The sequence below is a fragment of the Monomorium pharaonis genome, chromosome 4 (genome assembly GCF_013373865.1).
Source record: "Monomorium pharaonis isolate MP-MQ-018 chromosome 4, ASM1337386v2, whole genome shotgun sequence".
Taxonomy (NCBI): domain Eukaryota; kingdom Metazoa; phylum Arthropoda; class Insecta; order Hymenoptera; family Formicidae; genus Monomorium; species Monomorium pharaonis.
This window is the reverse complement of record NC_050470.1, coordinates 18798712-18814267: the sequence shown is the minus strand read 5'-3', so window position 1 is coordinate 18814267 and position 15556 is coordinate 18798712. Positions and strand designations below refer to the sequence as shown.

At 31.3% G+C, this 15556-nt stretch overlaps 1 protein-coding gene across 15 annotated transcripts in view; it reads left to right on the top strand.

The window, feature by feature from the left end:
• Nucleotides 1-15556, top strand: part of LOC105835119 (C-terminal-binding protein) — a 230170-nt gene that overhangs the window by 150865 nt on the left and 63749 nt on the right. The window contains exon 8 of one of the 15 annotated variants that reach the window (XM_012678119.3): nucleotides 2802-3132. The exons of the other annotated variants lie outside the window; for them this stretch is intronic. Coding sequence (XP_012533573.2) covers nucleotides 2802-2826 — 25 coding nt within the window. The 3' untranslated portion in view covers nucleotides 2827-3132. Of the gene's footprint in view, nucleotides 1-2801; nucleotides 3133-15556 lie in introns of those variants that run through there. 15 annotated transcript variants of the gene reach the window in all.

The window sequence follows — 15556 nt, the reverse complement described above, 5'->3', positions numbered from 1 at the left end:
TACAATTTTTAAGCCTGTTCAAGTATTTTTAAATTGAATATGATTGTGTCGTGGTATTTTATTATTTGGTAGTTATTATCCTTTTTGTAATTTGCGACCATGGAAACCACCGCGAGCATTTTTTAATTTATTCAAATGGTTTTGAATAAATTATATTTATGACTGTAACATCGATTCGCCATTTAATTAAATTTATAAAAATTGACTGCATTTTCGTGGCGAGACCTCATTCACGGATAAAGTAACTATTTTTGTTAAATTTTGACATTAAAAAATTTTTATTCCATATACAATTCGAGATATTTGCCCGATTTAGGCGCCATAATGTGACTGCCATTTTTAATTTTTAAAAAGGCTACATTGCTTTTAAAAGTTCATGCTATAACAAACATTTTAAGTCCAAGAGTGCTTAAATTGCATGCTTCAAATTTTAGTCTGAGAAATGATCTGGTTGACGTGGAACGTCTCATATATTGTATATATTATATTAATGAGACAGAGATAGTAAATAAAGTGAAAAAATAAATAACAAATTAAGATGTTTCTTATGCAACTATTTATATACATGCCGATATTTCAGGCCATAGTGCATTAAAGATAAACAATTTATATGACTTGTTTTATTATTTTTTATCTTTAATAACAATTTCCCAAAAATTATGCTATTATTTATAAATTTTAAACACTTATAGATGGATAATCATTTTGATTCATGTTTATAGAACATGTTCCATTTCATTTACCAGAAACATGTTTCTTTGGTTTGTGCAATGCCATGTAACATTCTGTACATAATTTTTTTCCTATTTTGTAATTATTATGAACAGTTATAAATCTTGATTGAATATTGGTAAGATTTAATTTTATTGAAGCTATGGAATATGTATTTACATATTCAATTTATTAATGATAGCAATAAAAACTTGTTTACTAATTTTTATTGTATTATATTTTTAAATAACATGAGAAAAAATTCAATTCACTTTTATTAATATATTACTTTTATTCATATTTATATGTGTGCGCGCGACTACGTATGGAGATTTATGAATGGAATTTGTGTGCATATGTATGGATCAGTGGATAAACATTTATATTTGTAGATGAATGAATGTTTGAACATGTACGGATCCGAATAGGTGTACGTGTGGGTATGCATGTGTACAGTAATGGTGGAACGAATATGGATCTATAGATGTGTGCATGTGAGTATAATATGTACGCGCGTATATATATTCTTGAAAGAAAAAGTTTGTATAATTTTTATTTCTTAAATCTTAATATACGATGTTTCACGCTTTATGAAAAGTTAAAATTCAAATTGTATATAATTGTATATATGTGACGTTAGTTATAAAATCTAATATTTTATATTACATTGATAATAGCTCATGTCATAATACCTTAAGAATGGTCGAAGAGAGCGAGAATTTTTGTATTTATTTAATATTTTACTAATTATTATATACATAAAAAAATTTTGGAAAAAATTAAGCAAATTAACAATTAAAATTGAAAATGTGTGTGTGTTGTGTGTGTATAAATGAAAATTTGAATTTAAATGAAAGATTTAACTTATTTCTTAATGTCTTCATTGTATTAAAACATTTTTTTAAATGATCTTAAATCTGCATTTAAAAAGAATTGGAATTACGATTTAACCAGTAAAGAGGTCGGGCGACACCATGACGTCATCATTTTAATTTGAAACCATTTGAGTAGAAAATTATTAAAAGTTAACAGCGAATATTATCAGACGGTTTTTGAAATTATAATTCACAAATCTGTTATCAGATTTTTAAAATACACAATGGCGGACTTAATATGGTGGACAAAAGTAGCGCACTTTTTAATTAATGTTTTTTAATTAATTAAACACTTTAAAGTCCCTATTTTTGTAAAAGTTTACAAGGTCACTGATTATAATTTTGTTATTTTTAAAATTAGGAAAATGACAAACGTTGATGTTTTTCTTATGAGTTTTTGTAGTTGCTAATAACAAATCTGCAATTAGAATTTTAAAATTGAAAATTACTGATTCAGTATGGCAGATGAAAACAGCAAATTGAAAAATTACATCTTTTACGCTTTTTTATTATTTTGTAATAAGAAATCACTTGCAGCTCCCACAAGTCACGATGGGGATGTGACAATATTCGATTCCATTTTTATTTATTTTTATTTCAAATTTTAAAATAATAGTAAATTTGAATCATACATCAAACAATAGTTATGAATGAAATTTTGAAACTACTGAAATATGTCAATTTATAATTTTTCTCTGCTGTATTGGATTCACTATTTTAAATTAAAAAATTTTGATAATAGATACGTTAGTGACCCCAAAAACTGTTGTAACCAAAATTTCACGGATTTATTTTAAAAAAGTTCTCGGTCCTTTACTGGTTAAAGTTATTATAAAATTATTTAAAAATTTGTAAGTATATAATCTTTGTTAAAAGAAACGGATTAAAAATTTTTTTTTAGATTTATATTTTATGTATTTGTTCAAAAGTTTAAATAAAATTAGTACAGAAATTAAAAATGATAAAGATTTAAAAAGGGATTAAAAATATAAAAAAGTGGGAAAATTGTTTTTACAAAATAAAAAATTTTATATAACAATTATAAAAATTAATAAAGGAAAAAGAAATAAGCTTTTAAAATGTTTAGGAGGTTAATCAAAGATCGCTGTATTAACAAGGAACCAGGAGCCTTAAAACTATAATGGAAAACATTCTTAAAATAGCATTGGATCAATTTCGTGATTAGTAACACTGTATCTCTGGTAATTTTTACAGAAACGGCTTTTCGAGCAGATGTTAACTTCTCTTCTCTTCCGAGTGAAAGTCCGAAAGCGATCGTGAAAATCGAGCGTGACAAAATCTGTTGATGCGTGTGTGTATAGAGTGTAAAGACTAAGCGCTTAGACGGTGACTTATATAGAAAACAAATGAAAGAAAAAGAGACAAAGAAAAAGATGATTCCATTCTTGGGAATCTTGATGACCTGTGTGTGTATTCTCACGTTCCTGTTTCTCGTTGGCGAGGAACGATTGCTACTTTCTACCTAGAGCACACATAAAGCGCCACTCTAGAGCGTAACGAAATCACACACAGAGTCACAGAAAAAGAAAATTGGAAGCTACTCTACACACTACAATAAAAGCTACTCTACTACATAAGTACTGAAAAAAGTGGCGCGCGAAATTTTCGAGGTTTCGCCCATGATGTTGTTTTTCGCTTTCTCTTTTCTTCAGCAGTTATCCCGAGGGCATCAATGGCGGATACTATGCTGGGGCGCTGCCGGTACAACAGACGGCGCATTCGACGACTCCTCACGATACTGCGCCCCCACCCCCGGTTCCCGGTGCCGGCGGTGGGCACTCCGTCGTCGGCGGCGGTGGCGGTGGTGGCGGTGGCGGAGGTGGCGGCGGCGGGGCCGGTGGTGGTGGGGGCGGGGGTGGCGGAATCGGCGGGCCCAACTCCTCGTCCTCGTCCGCCGTAACGGTGGCGGGGGCCGCGGGCGGCGGGGCCGGCGGCGCGGGAGGTACGGGCGGCGGGCCCGCAGGGCCGCAGGGCCCCCCTGCCGCTGTCGGCGGCGGCGGCGGACCCACGTCCGCCGCGGGCGTGGTGGGTGCGGCCGCCGCCGGCGGGCCCGGCGGCGGCGGTCCCGCGGCCGGGGCCCCTCCCACCGCCGGACTGCCCGGTCTACCACACAGCATAGTGAGCGAGCCCGACCCCCGGCCGAGCCCGCCCGCCCCGAGCCCCCGTTGACCTTGAAAAACATAGCCACCCCTTATGATATCGCAAATCAACCACTTAGTTCCCTTTCCGCAACTATCCTCCAACCACCTTTAGTCCCCTCCCCTCCTTCCAGTTATATACTTGACTTAAGCTGCTACGCGACTACTACATCGAGTACTACATCACCCCTAATTTTCTGCTCTGTATGATTTTGATTAAATCACTTTGTGAATCAACTGGAAGTAATTGCTATTGTTGCTTCTGAAGATGGAAATATTTAGGATGATGATGGCGAAAAACGGCCGATACGACTGCCCCGTAAAATCTGTCCGCTCCGCTGCTTCCGAGAAATTTTAGAGTTTGTGCTTGAGAGTATGAGAAAGATACGTAAAGGAGAGAGAGTAAGTGTGAATGGAAATGCCGAATTCGATTGAATACACGTTAGTTTATAGTTGCTCTGGTGTACATTAAAGGCTCATATACATAAATGTATGATGTAAAGGTACGCGAATTTGCATAAAGACTTCGATACAGGTGATGCAAATTTATGCATAAGTTCACATAAATTTGTATACAAATTGGCATAAAAGGATAGAATTGCTTAGATGTTATACATAATTTAGGCTAAGGTCTACTTGGTGGTCTACAACTGCTTTTCGAAGCATTTTTTGGTCAATTTATAAATTTTTTTCCGATTGATTAATAAAATGCTTCGAATTGTTTGTAGTGTCAAGTGGACCGCAGTCTTAGTCTGATCAGAAAGAAAGATACTCTTAGTATAAGTTCTTACATTGTTTAATTGAATAAATATATAAGATATTAAAATAATTTAGTGAAAAATCTGTTGTTACATCGATATTTTATTAATGAGTCAATAATAATTACAATTTCTAAATTATTTCCATTATATCCATATTACAATTGTATTAATTCTTTTAGTTGTTACACACAAAGAAGCTTCCTTGAAATTGCTAGCGAACAAAATAGAATTGTATTACGATGTATTTTTTGATTTAATCCGATCTTAATAAAAAAAATTAATAAAATTAGTATAAAATAATAAAATAAAAGTTGTGTTAATTTTAGAAGAATAGAAATAAAAATCACAATGTCCGTAGATATTCGTTTCATTTACAGCGAACAGTAACTGTTATACTTGAAATGTCGTACTGCGTATACGTTTGGTGTGCACTTGTCGACCCGATATTATATGTATTTTTACTTAGATAAAATAATAGCATGTTAATTAAAAATGGGAAATCATGCTCTATTAAAATTCAGCGTAAATTAAGTTTTTATCTAATAATAATTAAGGTTTCAAACATTATATTTATCTTGAAAAACTTTATTAACAAATGAAAATCTTTATTGTAAACTTTTAATTAATCCCTTCGATGACATTGACGCAATATGGCGCACATTATTTTGTTTTTGATTGACAGAATCCGATTTTTATAAAAATTGGCATTTAAGAGTTTTTGTAAAAAAAAACGCGTTGAATATATAAAATTTAAAAAATCTAAATGGTAGATTTAATATGACAGTCGGAAAAAAAATCAAAATCTGACTAATAAAATCTATTGCTTGAAGATTTCGTGAATCACTGAATACGAAATAGAATACGTTGGTATTTCATTAAATGCATAAGTGTAGTTTGATATAATATTGAATTGGGTCTGAATTTTGCAATTTTGGCACATTCGAATTCAGTGACCAAACTCTTAGATGTCGAATATCGTAAAAATTTGATTATATTTTTAATACCCGCAGGACAAACAGAAAAATTCTGTGTTGTCGAAAGGATTAATTGATTATATATGATAAAAATTTAATTATTTATCACAAATTTTTTAACGTTACAGTTAAAGCATTAATGTGACCATTTATTAAAGCGTTCCATTAAAAATATATGTTGCCCATATTATTAATCAAGACTTTTATGTTATATCTTTACTTAAATAAGTTAATGTGTAATAATAGGAGCTTTATTTTGCATCAGTGCATACAGGTGCATCCAATCAAATTGGCTATAGAGAGTGAGTGAGAGTGAGATTGAGACTGCAACTTTGTGTATGTGCGTGCGTGCGTGCGTGCGTGCGTGCGTGCGTGCGTGCGTGCGTGCGTGCGTGCGTGCGTCAGAAAAAGAGTACGCGTGTACCTGCGTGTGCTTTGTAAAAGTGTGATGAATGAAAGCGATGCGTAAGAGAGAGAAAATAGCGCACTTGAGAAAGATAAAGAGAAAAGGAAAGAAACAATAGAAAAGAGAAAGATATTAAAAATTGCTGCATGTATATGCGTGATTTTGCGTTTACATTTTTGCATTTGTAAAGTTGCACGGGTAAGAGATTTTTGATATAATTTTTATGACCATGCCAAATATAATTGAACAGAGTGTTATGAGAACAGTTGGTCTCTCTCTCTCTCTCTCTTTCTCACTCTCGCGATCTTCCGATTCAAGTACTTTTATATGCAATTGTTTGATTTAGGCGCGCTCTCTTTTGCACTCTTATGAAAAATCTTTAAACCTTATTTGAGTAAATTAATTGTGTGAATAAAATATCAAATAAAGAAATAGAAAAGATACATATATTAAACATGTAAAGGAAAAGATACATGTAAGTTTGAGGAAATTAAATTTGATATAATAATGCATTAAAATGTATTAGGTTGATCATCAAACAAGAAAGTTGTTTGTTTTTTTTAAATACATATATTGCCTCAATTCTTGTTTATATAATTTTTAAATAAAATTTTGGTTTAGCTTTTAATAAATTCTGTATAAAATTATGTGACTAATTCATTTACTTTATAGTAAGATACAAAATTTAAGAATAAAAAGAAATACAAATATAAAAATTCTTGTAAACAGGAAAGAAAAGAAAAAATATATGAACAAACTTTCATCAATCTAATGCATCTATTACTGTGAAAGTAATAATTGGTGTTTATACATAATCAAATCATTGATGATTTGATAGAGTCAAGAGTGTTTGCATTATAAACATAATAAACTTTTAAAATTTAAAGTATATTTATTGTTGCTTGATAATTTATTATACATATAATACATAATGGATACTTGCAATTAGTGTGGTAAATTGGCTAATTGCCCGTAATTGCAGGATAAGGACGCCCCGCCTTCGGCTCTTGTGTTCACCCGCACGGATGAGCAATAGTCGACCCACACATGTCACATATAATATTTTTTGTTACCTGTGCGTGGAAATATTGGTTTTTTTGTGTGAAGTGACACGTAAGAAAAAGACCATTTTTTATGCGCTGGTAACGAAAATACATTTTTGTCATTATAAGCACATAATTTACAAATGTACTCAATAATAATTTAAATTCTTAGATCCTTATTGAAAATATGTAATTATTAATAGGTATCGATAAATTTGTTAAATTACAGATTATACAAGAAAAAAATTAAAATTTTTTACATTTATATATAACCAGTAAATAATTTACAGAATTATATTTAAAATTTTATATATTTTTTTTCTTCACATTATTAATAATTTTGTCGCAAAATTTTCATGTTTTTTGAATACAAAATCATATAGAAAAAAAATCTGTAGTTAATAAAAAAAAGTGTATCAGATTGATCACAACTAAATTTTTTTTCTTGTTTTGCCTATTACCTTTTTTGTCTTAAAAAGAAAAGAAAGAAAACAAACGAATCAAACTTTGGTCAGCCTAATATATGCGCGCGTGCGCACGCACGCACGCACTCACACACACACACACACACACACACACACACACACACACACACACACACACACGCGCGCGCGCGCGCGCGCGCGCGCGCGCGCGTACCTCCATAACGTTTATATATACTGGACATTCCATATCACCCATTCATTTTTTTTTTTTCATGAAGAAAATAATTTTTATCTAAAATTGATGAGTAAATAGGGTACGCTCTATCAAATAATGGTATTATCAATTTCTGATTTCAATCGGAAGTGGATTACCCAGATCGAATTACCCAATACGAAATTTTTTAATTGTATCATACTTTTTATTCGCAAATTCACATTACACGCTTAAAAATAAAAAATTGTCACATTTTTTGAAATTTTTAAAGTTGATCTTAAAAGTAAATATGATGAAAAAATAAACTTGAAAAAATAAAACAAAAGGTCAGTTGTGATATTTAAAGATTGCTAGAGATAAAAATTTTTTATTTTTTTATGTAACACGAATTTACAACAAAAAGTACTATGCTCTTTTTATTTAAAAAAAGTGGAGGTGTGCGTGCGTGCGTGTGTAAAAAAAATACATATATGTATATATATATATATATATATATATATATATATATATATATATATAAAATATACGTATGGTATCTTATTTTAATTACACTTCTATTAAAATCAAACATCAAATATCTTGTACATAATACATTATCGTAGAAAATGTTTAGACAAAAGTTGTATGATCTTTGTGAAAGGAAACAAATAATAGTAAAATTTTCGAAAAAATCAAATTTTTAAGGTTACATGAAAATTATTGCTATTTTTTTGTAATATAATTATAGATTTCTTTCTATAAAATATATTTTTAGTTATTTTGCTTATAATAGTATCAAGGTAGAATTATAAAAAGATCGGTTTACTATATATTTAATATGCCATATTTTGACAAAAATGTAAATTTTGTACTGTTAATTTTTTGATAACTATATATTTTTATATGTAAAATAATTAGAAAAATTATTATGAAATAATATATATAAAAAATATAAAATTATATATAAAAAATGACATTTTAAAAGATTTAGAGAGATCAGGATATGGCTTTTAAAAATTAATTTTTTTAAAAAGAATTTTCTTACATTGTTTTCCTCATCATGCAGACCATACAATTTTGTCATTTCCTCTTTATTGTATCATTTACAAGATATTTATGATAAATAATTAAAATAGAATACTGTGTATGTGTGTCTGTGTATGTATGTGTGTGTGTGTGCAATTCAAATTAAATATATATATATTTTTTAATTTGAATTATTATTGTAATCAACTTATGATAAATAATTTAGGAAAGAATAAAAGACACTATAGTGCAAGAAAAAGCGCGATTGAAACAAACAAATTACAAAAAAATAATCATAAATTTGAAAAATTCTAATACATAGGCAATCTTTATGCTCATAATTCTAAGAATAATAATCGCAATCATAATCATGAAAATTTGTAATTGAAATTATTGGGAAATTGAAAAATTTATGTTTATTTTTACCAATGTAGATTAACTTTGATATCGGTTTAACATGCTCTTTATCTTTTTCTAGTTCTAAAAATTGGAAAAAGAAAAAATAAGTTAAACTTAGATTAAAGTTAATATATGTTAGAAATGGACATTATTGTGAATGTCGTGCAAATTAAACAGTTATTTCTTTTTTAATATTGGAAAAAAGTTTATCACTATTGCAACAAAAACAAAGTATTGTACACAATATTATGTTTAGTCCATTTGTTGCGTAGGTTTGATTATTAAAGATGATATGTGTTTTAATTAATTTTACCAAAATACAGTACTTTTTTTCGATTTTCACTTTTTTAGGTATTAATGATCAAAAATTTTCTGAATTCCGTAATTAATTTTTAAAAATTAGGTTTATGAAGAAATTTTGCCTTAATTTTTTTAAATCGATTTTTTTTATTTTGCGTTATTCTTCATTGTAAATTGCAATGCGTCTTATAATAATAATATTCTTGTCTTTACTCATGTTTATTTCAAATGATTGTATTCTGAGTATTTTACATTTCAATATATTTGCCAAATGAATAAAAAAGGAAAAGAAAAAGGAATTTTTTAATATTTTAATTATTTATCCTAACTTTGATTATTAAAATGCGATAATTATGAAATATTTTCGATATTTTTACAATCATGTATTAGTTTGTTATACTGTATTATTGTTTTTATTTCTATTAAAAAAAATAATTATAACACTTTATATAATGTTAAATAATTTGAGTATTTTTTAAAATGTTTTGTACATCGAAAGATCTTGTGTCACTTTTTTGTAAGTGAAGTCGCCGATTTCTGTACTTTAACATTGACCTAGTTTACACCGTAAGTTTAGTCTGCGACCTATACACTATATTTGACTTAAACACGATAGGCCGCAACAATGTAAACGCTCGCGAACTTGTTTGGGTCAAGCCACTTTTTTACGATTCCTGATCCATACAACGTAACGTGTGTAAACGGTGGTGTGCTATGAAGTGGTGTAAGTGTATCGGCTAATAGATGGATCTGCTTTATAGCGTACAAATATAAACTACTTACCTACATTACATACAACCAAATTTATGTATACTTAGGTCTACACGGTGTAAACAATTTTTTACCATAGAAAGGGCTTCCGGATACATGCCGTGTCCTGGCACACCATTGCGCTGACGTTTCGCAAACGTTGCAGTTTGCATTATTAAGGCTAGGAGCTCCGATACTGAGCCACAGTATAGGAAAGAACAGTAGGCTCACTCGACGTCGGTGCCTTTGATCTCATGATTAAAAGATCCGTCATATTGCTGTGTGCGGATTTCAATCAGTGGCGCAAGTTTTCGGCCGCCAGCACCAAGATGGTCCCATTGGTAGGGACACGTACGAAATACTTTATCGCCATATTATTGGTTGTGCATATCGTGCGCACAAGTCATGCGCAAAGGACGACCATTAGCACGATTTTCAGCAGAGTGAGCCTACTGTTCTTTCCTATACTGTGACTGAGCTTTCTTGGATTGTAACCGTCCTTATATACTCGGAGTTGTTCGTCCAATAGTAGCACAGTTCATCAGCCTATTGATTAATTAAAAACATTTCCAAACAAATTCAATTAAAAACAGCACATATTAATTGGCAAATAGTAAGCTTATATTGTATTGAGATTGGCCAACAGTTGACCAATAGTAGGCGAATGAACTGTGCTACTATTGGACGAACAACTCCGCCCCCTCCCCTCACTCCCATCCCTACAACCAGGACAAGGAGTATATAAGGACGGTTACAATCCAAGAGAGCTCAGTATCGGAGCTTCTAGCCCTGATGATGCAAACTGCAACGTTTACGAAACGTCGGCGCAACACTGTACCAGGACGCGGCATGTATCTGGAAGCCCTTTCTATTGAAACTAACGTCAATGGCCGTGAAAGCTTTAAGTCTAAAATTTGTTACTAATCTACCTTAGGTCGCGGTATAGGTCAGGTCGCGCGGTGTAAACTAGGCCATTGTTTTATAATTCTTGTCCTCTAATAGATGCCGTGAATCGTGGCGAAAAACATTCCAACACGACTTTTTCAGCACGTTTGATTATTTCAATACTCGCATGCGCGACAGGGATATGATAACTTTCACAAAATTGACCAACGCTTTGTCGCTTTCACAAATTTAACTTTGGCTAATTTGTTAATTTAAGAGAACCCAAGACTTAAAGGACCACACATCGACGCATGACAAAAAATATGATGTGCAATATATAAGGCGTAACGGTTTTTGCATTTGTGCAAAGGGCTATTTTATGCTCTTGCATAATGCACTATTATTACATTTATATTTACATTTTTCTATCTCAATACAATTTGACTTAAAAAATTACAATCTCTTAACTAAAAGCACTTGATGTAACAAGAATTACATAAAAGTCGGCCTTTTGTGCACGAGTATGTTCACTGTGTAAGAGAGACAGATGTAGAATAATACTTGTCTTCTCTGCGCATGCGTCAAATGTATTATGGACACTACTACAAGTTACAATGGGTGCGTTCCGTTTCACGCATGAAGCGCATGGAAAACTTGAAAATCGTTCCGTTTTATTCTATGCGGAATTCATGCACGCATGGAAACCATCTTGCCATCCGCCACTGTAGCGCATGAGAACGCATGAATTGCCTCAGCTCTCGAGGTGAGGCAGCTCATGCGCACATAAATATGTTTCATGCATTAAAATGGAACGCAGACAATACAGTAAGATCTTGAGAAAAACGAAACGACCCAATGCACTCATGTGATGTGCTGTAGTCTATGCAGTCCATGCGTGAAACGGAATGCACCTAATGGCTAGCTTCGTGTCGTGACACGAACACGACTCTCGACTTGTGTACGTGCCCCCACTAACGGGACCATTTTGGTGCTGGCAAGCGTGGCGACTGAAAACTTGCACCACTGGTACATGCGCATTCTGCATGCACAGAAAGAACGAATATCACTCTATACCTTTCTCTCTTGCACAAACTTTGGACATACTTTCGATCTATATGAAATAAAGCAATTCCTTTTCCACGTGCTACATACTCAAAGGTTCACCCGCACAAGTACAAAAGACCGTTACCCCCATAGACATAGTAAGTATAGATCGAGCATCCACTGTATAAGCGTTGATGCATGCGAAAAGAAAGACAAAAAGATATAAGATGTGTTTCTTTCTCTTTTTAATGCCAGAGAAGTGGGAGAAACTCATGTTACATATCTTTTGTCTTTCTTTTCGTATGCATCACGCTTATACAATAAATGCTCGGTCTATACTTACTATGTCTATGGTTACCCTCATGTTGCATGTCGTACTCTTTATTTACCGTCGCGAAATGACACGCATGGGAGAAATGATTAAACGTGCTGAACAAGTCATGCTGGAATGTTTTTTTGCTACAATTCACTCCATCTATTAGAGAACAAAAATTGTGCAATAATGTTAAAATGCTGAAATCAGCGATTTTACCCACAAAAAATGACAAAAGGGATTACTTTCGACGCACATGTAACAAAAAATATATTCTATTTAAAATCGTGTAAATGTTACGTGAATAAAAAAGATGATCAAGGCATTACAACAATTCTTATATGTGCGATAATAATAATATACAAAGAATATTCAGAATTGTATAGAAATTTTAAAAAGGATGGAAATTATTTGTAAAGACATTAGTTATTAAGCTTCCAGGGACTCTATTCTATACCAGCTACCGACAACTATCGGTGTCGTTGCGCAGGTTTTTTGCCATATAAAATATCTGCGCAACGACACCGATAGTTGTCGGTATGCGGTACAGAATTGATCTCTCCTGGCGTCACCACAGCCATATTGAATTTGTGATGTCAAACGAGAAATGATACATTGATAACCTAATTTTTGTCTTGTGCCTGTAATTATTTACCCCTAGTGTATCCTGGTGCTATAATCTGTGACGTGTTTATAATATCCTCACAATATAGCAAGTGCTAACGATAGTAATTATTGTACATATAAAAGGAAGATTCTCTATTTACGAACAAAATTTGCCTCATCCCATTTATTTTACGGCTATGCACAATGGACCAGGAGATCAGAAAAAGTGGCCAAAAGTCAACTTCAAAATTTTATGAAATAAATTACCTCCTTATGTTGTACATATTTTGAAGTTGCCGAGATACAATTTTTAACATTTTTTATCGATTCGTACTCTTTTAGCAGCATTTTAATCTGTAGTTAAGCATTATTTTTCTTCTCTAGATTATTTGTTACAAACGTCGAAATTTAATATATATTATTTTTTGAAGGCCTCGTTAGCTTCATTCTTTTACACATAGGAATGAGTGAAATACATGAAAATTAATTACATGAACAAATAATCAAAATTACATACAAATTCCTAATATTATCAGTTTAATTAGTAAATTCTTCAGCACAATTTTGTATACCGATTACTCATAATCGGCCATAACTCATCATAAAAAAAATTAAGTGTGGAATGTGTTGTTCATATTATGTACTTTAACGTACTTATGCAACTTTTTGCCACTCTTCATTTATGTTTGAAAAAATAATATATACATGAGACATCTTTCGCGCGATTAAATGCCACAGTGCACAGTGGGTCAAGAGACCGGAAAAGTGGCTAAAAGTCAAGATTTTGTTGGATTTTAATAAAACTTTATATATGGGGGTTTTGGAGGTCGCTAATAACGAATATGATGTCAAAATCAAAAAATTCAAATGGCAGATCTAATATGGCGGACGAGAAATGCAAAAACATGGCAATTATAATGCAAATTTTTTATCAGAGATTTTCAAGGACGCTGATTAAGAATATGTTATTCAATTTTTTAAATTTAAAATGGCGAATTAAAAAAAATGGCAGACCAAAAATGCAAAAATTTGTCGCTTTTTGATAAAAATTTTTTCTGAAGGGTTTTCGAGGTCTCTTATTACAAATTTGCTATTCAAATTCTAAATTCAAAATGACGAATTCAAAGTTGCAAAAAGTAGTCAGTTGTAATACAAATAAATATAAGCGGTCGGATGTCTATGAAAATAGAATATTAAAAATTTAAATCAAATATTTTATCAAATTTGCCCGCGATTAGCCTACATAACTATAGCTTCTAAGATCTACCGCGAGAAGGTTGCAGGACATTATCGGATTCTATTTGTTTTTTATTTGTTTTTTTATTTAAAAAATTAAATAGTATATTTGTAATCAGCGTTCTCTAAAACCTCTGATAAAAAATTTGCATTAAAATTGCCATGTTTTTACATTTCTTGATGAAGATGTTGTGTCCGCCTTATTGAATCCGCCATTTTGAATTTAGATTTTGACATCATATTCGTTATTAGCAACCTCCCAAACTGCCATATATCCAGTTTTACTAAAACAAACCAATTTTTATTAATTTTAGTCGCCATATTGTATCCGTCATTTTGAATTTTTAAATTTGGACATTATATTTGTTATTAGCGACCTAAAAAATCCCTATATATAAAATTTTATTAAAATCCGATAAAATCTTGACTTTTGGCCACTTTTTCTGGTCTCCTGGTCTTGAAGTAATTTTATACATTAATTTATTCAAATGTATTTTTATTTGCAAACGGCACGGGCACAGAAATTAAGTTGCTACATGTTATTTCTTGCCTTTGACATTATAAATTCAATACAACTGTAGCGAATGTTCAGGAGCCTTGCATGAAAATAAAATTTCGCTAAAAATTGTGAAATCAGTACGAAAAATTATTTATATATTTCTAAATTAATATTTGAGATAAATCAATAATAACTTCGATATTTTTTTAAAAAACTGAGAAAAATGAATGAAAAGTTATTTATAGTAAATTTTATACATTTTTCCGATTTATTTAAACAATTTTTTTACGAACATCTTGACTTTTTAGAATAATGTAATATTTTTGCCGCGGCAAATATAGTTATAATTAGTCAGATAATTGTCAAGAATTGGTATAATTTTTTGTCGAAAATAATTTTTTGTCGAAATAGAAATAATGTATTCTCTAAAAAAGTACGGTTTTTTTTTAAATAAATGAGCTTGATTGAAGCGCTATTGATAAGAAATTGCTAAAAGTAAGAAATGAGAGTAAGGAAAAAAATAAAAGAGAGGAAGAAAAAGGGAGAGAGAGAGAGAGAGAGAGAGAGAGAGAGAGAGAGAGAGAGAGAGAGCGTGTATGACAGAAAATAAATTTTATTAATAATTATAATACGATTACTGTGTATGAAGTAAAGCAGTTACGATGTGTTATAAACACTCGAAAATAAGATTATTAAAGGAAGACATTAAAATATCAATTTTCTCAGCAAAATTATTGAATTATAATTTGGTCATAATAACTATTAAATAAAAAAATATAGAAACAATTTACAGAAACATATTTCTGTTCTTTTTATTTTAATTCTAATCTCTTAATTTTATTCTGAGATTACTATTGTAAAATCAAATTACAGCAGCCATTATAATCATTAATTTGTTAATTAACGAAAAATTTTAAGAGAATTATTAAACCATTGGAATGAAAAAATTGC